Source organism: Polypterus senegalus, chromosome 4 (assembly GCF_016835505.1).
Source record: "Polypterus senegalus isolate Bchr_013 chromosome 4, ASM1683550v1, whole genome shotgun sequence".
NCBI classification, from domain to species: domain Eukaryota; kingdom Metazoa; phylum Chordata; class Cladistia; order Polypteriformes; family Polypteridae; genus Polypterus; species Polypterus senegalus.
This window is the reverse complement of record NC_053157.1, coordinates 111,213,567-111,225,934: the sequence shown is the minus strand read 5'-3', so window position 1 is coordinate 111,225,934 and position 12,368 is coordinate 111,213,567. Positions and strand designations below refer to the sequence as shown.

Below are 12,368 nucleotides of genomic sequence, written 5' to 3'. Positions count from 1 at the left end.
AGAAACATGTTCTTAATGTGTTTTGCCTGGTTAAATAAAGGTTAAAAAAAAAAAAATGCCGGCCTCATGTGGCAAGAGTATGCAGGCAGTACCTGGAGGATGAAGGAATTGAAACAATTGAATGGCCTTTACGATCCCCTGACTTAAACCCAATAGAACATCTGTGGGACATTATGTTTCGGTCCATTAGGCGCCGCCAGGTTGCTCCTCAGACTGTACAACAGCTCAGGGATGCCCTCATACAGATCTGGGAGGAAATGCCACAAGACACCATCCGTCGTCTCATTAGGAGCATGCCCTGACGTTATCAAGCATGCATACAAGCTTGTGGGGGCCACACAAAATACTGAAAAGCATTTTGAGTAGCAGAAATTAAGTTTTTGAAAAAATGGACTAGCCTGCCACATCTTCATTTCACTCTGATTTTAGGGTGTCTACACAATTGAGCCCTCTGTAGGCAGAAAACTTTTATTTACATTAAAAGACTTGGCATCCTTTTGTTCCTAAGACATTGCCCTGTCGTTAATTGTATAGATATCCAACTTCATATTGAGATCTGATGTATCTAATGTGTTTCTTTAAAGTGTTCCTTTAATTTTAATTTTGTTAAAATTTTATATCTGGTAAATTTTAGAATATGTAAACCTATCAGCATTTTAATTAATTCTTTTATTTACAGTAAATATGGATTGACAGTATATGTTGAACAGTGATAATGCACTCTAGGGCCTAAATGATAATATCGGGCACCAATATCATAAAATCAGGAGCTGATATTGGGTCTTTACCAATTTGTAAGAAGTTGGGAGCGTGTGCCGATAGCTCATTGTCGTACCCACCACATAGCGAACCACCTAGATTGGGACCAGAGTAAAGCGGGTGACACCTCAGCTCCACACTGGAACACCATCATTATTATGACGTTTTAACTTTCTAAAGCAAAATATACTTTAATAAAGAATTTTCCTAGCGTACACAGTCTCAGTTTGAAAACTCAAACCTCATAAGTGACAAATGCAATGATAGTAATAAATTTAACATTAACAATGTGCTAAACAATTAAGGGAGCTTTGAAATGCTAAACATTGCCTGCATTTACTGCTTCCAGGACTGACAATAAGGCTGATTTTTAAAATGCACAAAATTACTTCTTACAGAATTTTCCTGCTAAAACACCATAGTGCCATCATTTTCAACTTTTCCTGTTGTCTTGACAGTCTACCAAAATGACCACTGCACAACCTACTTGTAGCACGCATGAGATTTTCTCTCAATAATTAAGATTGTCTTTGTTTCAAAGATTAGAAGTTCAGCTTTCAAATGGTTATACAGTAAATTCTTGTATGTAATCCCCTATACTGGAATCGGGATAGATTAGATAGATAGATAAAATTTATTAACCCCAAGGGGAAATTCACATAATCCTGCAGCAGTATACCGATACCAAAAAAAATAAATAAATAAAAAAATAACGATATTAAAGAGTAATAAAAATACATGTAAAAACAGACAATAACTTCGGATAATGTTAGCATTTACTCTCCCGGGTGGAATTGAAGAGTCGCATAGTTAATTGCCAAATCTCAGTATATATCTCATTCAGTAAAACTGTTGTTGTTTCTGCTTCAAATAAGTCTTGTTACTTTGTATAGATTTTCATGATGTACGGGTCCAAAATTTCCCAGTCTATCTGCTTCTGGATGAGCAGACACTTGATTATCTAAGGCATACAGACTTGTCTCTAAGTCACAGTGACTGCAATGCAATACATCTGCTTTACAAATACATGCCAACCTATGCATGTGGTTGTTTCAAAAGCACTTGGTAAGATAACTGAAACCCTCAACCTATCAGCATTTAAATGGGCAAGTCACAGTGGAATGAATGAATCACTTTCACAAGTTTTCCCAACTTGCTTTTATGGTTGGGAATTTACTTGTTAAACAAAGGAATTTTAAGCATCAAATAACATCTTTACACATTCATACAAAATCAAGGATGCTTTAATTATATCGCTGTAATAAGAAATGTCACCTTGTATATATATTTTAGCAATATTGGTACAAACTGTTGCTACAATTAGCTTCCCATTCTATAATATGTTAGTTGGCAAAATATTCCATATCGGTCAGGCACTACTGCACTTACTGTCATAGCATAAAATTTGTGTTAAAACCCTCAATAGCTGTAGCAATACACTTGCAAAAGAATTCTGATCTATTGTTCCAATATTTAGAATTTTCACACATTTAATACTTTTTTTGATGCTGTTGAACATAAAACCACCATTGCCTGAAGATATGAGAGTCTTTTAAGACAATGTTTACACTGCAGCCAAAAGTAACTGCATCCCCTATCATTGATTTGTATCTGTTTTGTTTTTCAGTACAGAAAAGGAAAACAAAAGATCACAGCTGTTGGTTTGTATGCTTTTAATTACTGCCTGTGTTCAGTACATAAAAATAAGTGACCCAAAGAACAAGAGCAATGTAAGTCCTATCTAAAAAGTTTTGACTCTGTATCATTTTTTGATAATCACACCAAAAACATTAGATCTGTGTCTCCAAAAACATCAAATCCATGTCACCAAAACCACCAGATGTGTGTCACATGTAAGTGGGAAAAAAACGTCAACCCGGGTTTAAAACCTACCTTGAATTTCGTGCCAAATTTGCATGGTACTGCCGGGTATTGAAACGTTGCTTTAGTGTTTGTTCCCACTTCACATAATCTCCAAGTTTTCAAGCCTTCTTCACATTTTCACTGTGCACATCACATAAATGTACATTTCAACATCCTGGAGATTTATGTCATGTTTATCTAAAATGTGCATTATGTATGGCACAGGACTTTTGATCAGTGATCTTTCTATACCAGTGGCCCCAAACACTTCAATATTAAGTTTAAGAAGCTCAGCAGTAAAACTCTATGTTTCTGTAGTTATATTTGTTGATACAAAGTATTGGACAAAAGATATTATTACAGCCACACCAACTCACAAATCATCAATAATTATCTGGATTGGTGTTTCACAGTCTATCACTGAACTACAGCTACTGAGTGTGTAATATTAATTCAGACTGCCAGTAAATATCACTAGAGGGATGGCTGTCAAATGCTGGGAGACCTTTCAACAATTTACAGATTACTTGCATTGAATGTTTTAAAGTTTCACAAAGTCTCATTCATCTATCCATACTCTGTCCAACTGTCGTAGTACAGAGGTCAAAAAACCACTGCTTGACAGTTGTTCGCCACAGTGCATGTCATTCCTAGATTTTGAAATCATGATTCATTCCAACTGTGCATGTCACTGTTTCGTTCCAACTGTGCATGTTATGCTCTGAATTCGAAATATTGCATTGCATTGCCTTTTGGTTTCAAAAACCGGATAAAACCAAAGATTACACTGACAGTTTCAACTGTTGTTATAGCTAACAAATGATAATAATACCTGTAGATAGACTGTATACTCAGAAGTTTGAATCAAAGCTATACTAAATTTATCAGGTGAAATCTGTGCTTATTTGATGCAACATGATTATTAGACGACGGAGCAAAAACAGTAAACATGTTAATGACTGGGATTTTGCCCATGTAACTGAAAGATGTGTTATGAATAATACAAACAGCAAAACCATATTTTTTATTTAAGGAATAGACATGCTGATGTATCCTAAAGGCAACTTTTTTTTTTACCTACTGTATACAGATTTGTTCATAGGAAACAGATGTTACTTACAAAATCAAATGTGAATACCCAGTTGCTCTTTGCTTCCATTACTCAAGTTGATCTTAATGCCAACATCTGTACAAACTACCGAGATATCTTTTTACAACAGAAGCATTTGTAATGCCACTGATGACTTTGAGTTTCAGTAACACATACCATCTAGATGCTCCCAAAAATTGTTTGTAGAAGATCATGATGACAGCAAAAAGGATGTCATGGTTTAAGCAGATGTCAATGGCTGCATCCCAATTTGAACTACAAGTTGCAGTTAGATATACAGAATGATTTTATTTACATTAACACTTTAAATCTATAGTATATAATCACCTACAAATAAAACATGAAATGCTGCGAATGCTTACTGCGGGATATGCAATGCATGGTGTCTGGTGATTATTACATTAAGAGTACACATAATGTGAGGCATTGCTTAGCCTCTCAGAAGTCTTTGATGATGCAAGACCAAAGTGTTTTAAATATTGGGTTCTACACAGAGGGCAGTGCCTATCCCGGGATGGCTTCGGCATGAACTAACACAGTGGGACTGTGTTTTCCATTTGCAATGGCAAGAAGCACAGACATTAAGCAATGAATAGGCAGCCTATTCCCAATATGAAATTTGCCTTTTGCAAATTCTTCATCTCACTTTTTTTGGGATTGTAAAGGCTTGGTCACAATGCACAACTTTTCCAATGATTTTTAGTTACAGATGTCATTTACATAATCTTAGCAAGTCAGAGAAAGTTGCAATGCACTCCTATGACCTTTAATCATGTAGTCTGACATACCCAGTCCAGCTAGTCTGATACTCAGCCCAATGAAAGCAGGGGCTTACTCAGAGTATGTGAGAGCTGAGAATCAATGAGTGTTCAGTCGGATGTACAAAGCATATAATGCCCCTAAAAAGAATAAGGAAGAAGAGGATTTTGAACCTCACAAAAAGAAAACAGGCTAGCCTGTGAAGTTTTGTGATTACCATACCATGGCAGAATAAAAAAAAAATAAAATGAGAAAAGGGCAAAGACTGGAAAGTTCTATCTTGGAGTTTGCTAAAAGACACCTGAAGGACTCCGAGATGGTGAGAAATAAGATTCTCTGGTCTGATGAGACCAAGATAGAACTTTTTGGCCTTAATTCTAAGCGGTATGTGTGGAGACAACCAGGCACTGCTCATCACATGTCCAATACAGTCCCCACAGTGAAGCATGGCGGTGGCAGCATCATGCTGTGGGGGTGTTGTTCAGCTGCAGGGACAGGACGACTGGTTGCAATCGAGGGAAAGATGAATAGTACAGGGATATCCTGGACAAAAACCTTCTCCAGAGTGCTAAGGACCTCAGACTGGGCCGAAGGTTTATCTTCCAACAAGACAATGACCCTAAGCACACAGCTAAAATAACGAAGGAGTGGCTTCACAACAACTCTGTGACTGTTCTTGAATGGCCCAGCCAGAGCCCCGACTTAAACCCAATTGAGCATCTCTGGAGAGACCTAAAAATGGCTATCCACCAACGTTTACCATCCAACCTGACAGAATTGGAGAGGATCTGCAAGGAGGAATGGCAGCGGATCCCCAAATCCAGGTGTGAAAAACTTGTTGCATCTTTCCCAAGAAGACTCATGGCTGTATTAGCTCAAAAGGGTCCTTCTACTAAATACTGAGCAAAGGGTCTGAATACTTAGGACCATGTGATATTTCAGTTTTTCTTTTTTAATAAATCTGCAATAATTTAAAAAATTATTTTTTTGTCTGTCAATATGGGGTGCTGTGTGTACATTAATGAGGGAAAAAATTAATTTAAACGATTTTTAGCAAATGGATGCAATATAACAAAGAGTGAAAAATTGAAGGGGGTCTGAATACTTTCCATACCCACTGTACATAAGTATTCACAGCCTTTGCCATGAAGCTCCAAATTGAGCTCAGGTGCATCCAGTTTCCCCTGATCATCCTTGAGATGTTTCTTCAGCTTAATTGGAGTCCACCTGTAGTAAATTCAGTTGATTGGACATGATTTGGAAAGGCACACCTGTCTATATGAGGTCCCACAGTTGACAGTTCATGTCAGAGCACAAACCAAGCATGAAGTCAAATGAATTGTATGTAGACCTCTGAGACAGGATTGTCTTGAGGCACAAATCTGGGGAAGGTTACAGAAAAATATCTGCTGCTTTGAGGGTCCCAATGAGCACAGTGGCCTCCATCATCTGCAAGTTGAAGAAGTTTGAAACCACCAGGACTCTTCCTAGAGCTGGCCGGCCATCAAAACTGAGTGATCAGGGGAGAAGGGCCTTAGTCAGGGAGGTGACCAAGCACTCTGTCAGAGCTCCAGAGGTCCTCTGTGGAGAGAGGAGAACCTTCCAGAAGGACAACCATCTCTGCAGCAATCCACCAATCTGGCCTGTATGGTAGAGTGGCCAGACGGAAGACACTCCTTAGTAAAAGGCACATGGCAGCCCACCTGGAGTTTGCCAAAAGGCACCTGAAGGACTCTCAGACCATGAGAAACAAAATTCTCTGGTCTGATGAGACAAAGATTGGAACTCTTTGGTGTGAATGCCAGGCGTCACGTTTGGAGGAAACCAGGTAACGCTCATCACCAGGCCAATACCATCCCTACAGTGAAGCATGGTGGTGGCAGCATCATGCTGTGGGGATGTTTTTCAGCGGCAGCAACTGGGAGACTAGTCAGGATAAAGGGAAAGATGGCTGCAGCCATGTACAGAGACATCCTGAAAGAAAACCTGCTCCAGAGCGCTCTTGACCTCAGACTGGGGCGATGGTTCATCTTTCAGCAGGACAACAACCCTAAGCACACAGCCAAGATATCAAAGGAGTGGTTTCAGGACAACTCTGTGAATGTCCTTGAGTGGCCCAACCAGAGCCCAGACTTGAATCCAATCGAACATCTCTGGAGAGATCTTAAAATGGCTGTGCACTGACGCTTCCCATCCAACCTGATGGAGCTTGAGAGGTGCTGCAAAGAGGAATGGGCGAAACTGGCCAAGGATAGGTGTGCCAAGCTTGTGGCATCATATTCAAAAACACTTGAGGCTGTAATTGCTGGCAAAGGTGCATCGACAAAGTATTGAGCAAAGGCTGTGAATACTTATGTACATGTGATTTCTCAGTTTTTTTATTTTTAATAAATTTGCAAAAACCTCAAGTAAACTTTTTCACGTTGTCATTATGGGGTGTTGTGTGTAGAATTCCGAGGAAAAAAATGAATTTAATCCATTTTGGAATAAGGCTGTAACATAAAATGTGGAAAAAGTGAGGCGCTGTAAATACTTTCCGGATGCACTGTAAATGTACATTTTGCTAGCAAAAATGGCTAGTAATTAAGAAGTACTATATCATACATAAATCTTGATGTTTAAACACATTTGCATAAACGTGAAAATAAAAAATTCCAGCCAATACTGTAAAGCAATTATTGTGGAGCTAAATAGTTTATTAAATTCATTCTCATATTCCAGCATTATAAGTGAACAATTGTCAAAAGTGACAATTTAACCTGGGGAAAAAAATATTGTTTTACCACATTGGGTAAGATGTGCAAAAATATTCACAACTGTAAATAGCTGAACAAGTGAATCCTCAGTGAATGCATCTGCGCAATTATAGAAAATCACCAAAGGTGCAATATTATCATTTGGCCAGTTTCTGTGTAGGCTTAATGTTCATAAAGTCTGTGACATATGGCCGGCCAGTCATCCCGGCCAATACTCCCAGGCTGCCAGATGGAGCCCTCCCTGCAGCATGGAGGTGCCACCGAATGCCAGCAGGGAATCATGGACATTGGAGTTTTCCTTCGCAGCCCTGCTAGATACCCTGGCGGCCACCAGATGACATTGCAGGGAGGCTCAAGGATTGTTTTCAATACAGCCCGGAAGTGCATCACAGTTATGGGGACTGAAAAAACGGCGTAATTCCGGGTTGAAGAAAAGTTTTCATCTGACCCGTAAGTGTTACCAGTCACATGGACAGAGAGAGAGAGAGAGAGAGAGAAACACTTCTGGGTCAAGGACTTTAAAAAGGACTGTGGGAGATCCCAGGGTTGAGCCGAGTCAGGTGGCAGGGGGACAACGCGTCTGGGAGTGAAGGATTGATTATTGTGGATTTATTGTATAATTTATGAGTATTGTGGAGTGTAGGGTGCTTTGTGCACATTATTACTTTAATAAAGTCAATTATTGGACTTTTATCTGGTGTCTGGCGTCTGGTCTTAGGGTTCAAGAGGACGACAGTACCCCCTATCTGTCTGGTGTAGCCGGCAGGATTCTCTGGCCGTCGGTTTGGCAGAGGACATGAAAAAACAAATTCTGTGGAAAGAGAACCCCAAGAAGACAGTGTTCAAACTCGCAGAACAATCGCATCAACCCACGTTCACCAAGTCCATCATTGGGAAAAAGAAGCTGAAACAGAGCGGCAGTGCCAGCGGAGGAGCCCCACTCATCATGGCTGACACTCGGGATAAGTTACAGAGCGGTTGCACAGATCGGGAGAGGCCTCCGGAGGAGGATAACTACAACAAGGTATGTGCCGGCAATCTAATTGATCATATATTTAAAATATTTCATTTTGTCCCGTGCACATACCTCGGAGAAAATCATCCGGAGGCTCGGCGGGAGGCAGGAGAAACTCCCGAAGACGGTGGTGCGTTCGCGGTCAAGCCTATGAGAAAAACAGAGGACTTCCGCATGTCGGGTGCCATCGAGGAACACGTGAAATGCCCTAGGGAACTCTGGGAAGGAGAAGGTCAGTGTACTGCTGCAGACGACTTTGCCCACAAGAAGACGGACTTGGTTTTTCTGAAGGGGAAGGGGGAGGTGAGCGAGGCACCACTCGCCCCACGAGAAGGTAAGGAGGGCTGGGAAATGGCTGGTCAGTCTGCCGAAAAATTAATAAAGGCAGACTGCTGCCAGCCGAAGATGGCAACCCAGTCCTCAGCCAAAGAGAACTCCAGTTCCCACAAGCCTTTGCGCAACCCAAAAGAACACGTGGCTGAAGTAGATGTGCTCATTGGCTCCCGGTCAGATGGCAAGGCAAGTGGTAGTTCAAGCCTGCCTCCAGCTGAATTAAATAAGATAGATGTGCACGAGCTGGAGAAATTAATCCAGCCCGTGAGTAGTTTTTTTTTTACAGGTGGTGCAAACAATTCAGAAGATCGTCGTGGACTTGACAGCAGCGGCTGAAGCACCTATTAAGAGGCTGTAAGAGTACCTGCAGCGATCTTCTCGGGAGCTGCCTGTATTAATTAATTTGGTGGTACAGGTAAGCGAGAACAGTACCGTACATCATAGAGGGACGCAGTGTGAACCGGGCCTGCAGTTAATTAGTAGTGGGTGCCAAATCACTGCGAGCCCTACACGGGAGTGTGGAAAATGACAGAAGGGGCGGGGGAAGCATTGATCGAGCCGGAGCAGCTGAAAAGTGCTGTCTCCTGGAGTGATGCGGTGCTAAAGAGGCTGCCTCTGGTCAATTCAAAATCAAAGGGCATGAAAAAAGCAAAAGGGCGCTCTCTTTCCCATAGAGAGACCCAAATTGTGGACAAGTCCCCAAAAATGAAACAGAGGTCTCCCACTGTGGAACCCTCCTCAGCAAGAAAAGGGGAGGAGCCTGATTTCCCTGAGTGTTTCCAGCATTGCAGAGGGAGAATTCCAGGAGGACAGAGGCAGTGCTATGGATGTCGACGACCGGGCCACATTTGGCGAAATTGTCACTGGAGAGAGGGGCATAAAGTGGATCACTGTTATGATATTCCCCCTAGGTTCTCCAGGGAATACTACAGAAGAAACAGCCTGGAGGAAGATGACCCTCGCGGGGCTGGACACTTCAAACCACGGTTTTTCACTGAGGTGGGAGTACTGTGATATATGGCTGGGCCAGTCATCCCGGCCAATACTCCCAGGCTGCCAGATGGAGCCCTCCCTGCCAGTATGGAGGTGCCCCGAATGCCAGAAGGGAATCATGGACATTAGAGTTTTCCTTCACAACCCTGCTGTTACCCTGGGGGCCACCAGAGGATGCTGCAGGGAGGCTGAAGGATTATTTTCAATGCAGCCCAGAAGTACGTCACAGTGACAGATGAAACAACGTACTTCCGGGTTGAAGAAAAGGAGTTTTTATCTGACCTGGAAGTGTTACCAGTCACATGGAGAGAGAGAGAAAAACACATTCCGGTCAAGGACCTAAAAAAGGACTGAGGGAGATCTCAGGGTTGAGCGGAGTTGGGAGGAAGGGAACAACGCATCTGGGAGTTGGAGGAATTGATTATTGTTATTGTATTTGAGTATTGATTATTGTATGAGTATTGTGGAGTGTGCTTTGTGCACTATTTTGTCCAAATAAAAATAATTATTGGACATTTATCTGGTGTCTAATCGGAGGGTTCAAGGGGATGACAGCGCCCCCTATCTGTCACAAGGCATAACAACAAAACATTTCTAAATAATGTAAACAAAACAAAGTATAGCTATCCTTTATGAAGATAACAATAAAACACAAAGAAAGGCATTGATGTTTTAATAAAGAACTTGCTTTGTGTGTAAGGGGTCCCTGGCAAATACAAACAAATACAGTTGCGATCCACTTTGACACAAAAAAAAAAAAAATCACTTCCTTAAAAGACCAAGAACAACAGAGGGGAAAAGCATAGAATCACAGTTCACTTGGTAAAAAACACTTCATGAATTCAAATGAAGAAGGAGACAGGTAAAACTATACAGATACATATACTGTGGGTAGTGCATTTTCAGACTAAAGTCTCTTCATGAAGTCCAAGCAGTAAATGAAAATGCACAAAATGAAAGCTAAATGGCACAGAGAAACATGCCGGTCTTACAAAAAAAAAAAAATACTGATCATTAAGTGAATTGTAGCCCATTAGTTGAATATAGCTTACCTATTGCAAGCACATTTTTAAGAGAAAAATATACTTTAGAACTAGCCTCCAGTTCACTAAATTAAAAGTAAGGAACTTTAATGTACTGAATGTTGTTTGTTAATGGAATATGTACTATAAATCCTTTAACAACTGTGTTTAATTTCAAAATTACTAGCACATAAATTATATATTGTAATTACACTGTAACTTATGAAACATTCATGCACAATAGCTTTATTCTGCAAATGTGAAGAAAACCTGGCACATACCTTCTTGATATGCTCCATCAGCCATTACAAGGTGAAGGATCTTTGGGTACAAGTGCAAATGTTCATTGCCGAGAATACTCTTCACTATACTGGAACCAATGTCAATGTTCTCATCTTCATCTTCATGTATAGCCTAACAAAAGACAATTAACATTTTAAATTACCAACACCAAGATCATATGTACAGTAATGACACTTTTCCACTTATACCAAGAGCCAAAACAGCATAAATGATTTGTTCAAATAATCCTCCTATTACAATCAAGAGTGTTAGAGGAGGTGTACCGGTGTTGCTGAATGTAAACTCAGCCTATCAGTCAGCTAAATATCTATTTATATTAGTTATCTGGGTCATTCCATGTTAAATCAACCAATTTTAAAGGGATCTCATGCATTTCAGTCTCAAAAAAATTTGAAAAAAATGAAAGGTGAACGAACCCATGTTATCCAGAAGACACCTTGTAAAATTACTTTGCTGCAAGATCAACAATTTCCAAGATACAGCCAATTTTGTGGGGGGAGAGGGGTGTTAAATTTGACACAGCTTTATTTCTTCATCAATTTCACAAGACCATATCTCAGGAACTAAGGCACCTAGTAGGCTCACATTTTGCATAATAGTACCTTGATAGGTATAGTACATAACAAAATCAAAATGTTGATACGAAAAAAAGTTTGACATTTTTGATAACTTACTGACTGAACTCAATGATTACCATTATTGACACATGGCGCATTCAAAGCTGAAGTGGGAGCATTGATCCGACCCTCACTGTCACATTTGGTGGCATCAGTGGAATCAACCAAGGTGGTGAGGACTGAAGACTGGACAAAGGAATAACAAGCGGAAGAGATGCCTGAATTTTAAAGAACCCCCAACACTCAAACCAGAAGAGGACGTTTTAAGAACTGAACTTTTAAATGGACACTTATTTATTATTGTGTTTCAGTGTCATTTTACATGTTCCTATTTTTTTATTCTTTACGAACGGGGCTTGGGTTTTCATTTTACGGGGTTTGTTTTAGTGCTTTTGTTATGTATTTGGTTTTAGTGCAGTGTAAGACCACACTGTGGACTTGAGCTGTCAGTTACAATGGGTTGGTGAAGGTGTGGAGCGTTCTCGTACAACTGGTGACTTTAAGGGGTGAGGTATATGGTAAGAGAGGTCCATGGTTGTTGGAGCATTTCAAAATAAATGAATAAAGGATGCCATCATGCTGGGGAGTGGAGCAGGTGCGAGTGGCTGTCTGAGAAAATGGCTTGTCTCTGGGTTGGTGCAAGGTGGAGAGAGGCTCGGCAGCTTCCCACAGACACCATAGAATTGTCGATGGGGACACGGGCCAGGAAAAAAGATTGTCTGCGCCTGCTGGGGGACTTCTCAGGATGTAAGGTCTGGAAAGGGAGAGCTGAAGAGAAGTCAGATTTTTAAAAAGGTACCAAGGCTCATTGGACATAAAGAAAATGTCCAGCTTATT

The 12,368-nt window shown here is 40.7% G+C and overlaps 1 protein-coding gene across 5 annotated transcripts in view; it reads right to left on the bottom strand.

The window, feature by feature from the left end:
- nek1 (NIMA-related kinase 1) overlaps positions 1-12,368 on the bottom strand; it is a 225,527-nt gene that overhangs the window by 31,686 nt on the left and 181,473 nt on the right. For all 5 annotated transcript variants that reach the window (XM_039751159.1, XM_039751160.1, XM_039751162.1 and 2 more), the window contains one exon: positions 10,893-11,025. In XM_039751159.1, the coding sequence (XP_039607093.1) occupies positions 10,893-11,025 (133 nt within the window). The remainder of the gene's footprint in view (positions 1-10,892; positions 11,026-12,368) is intronic.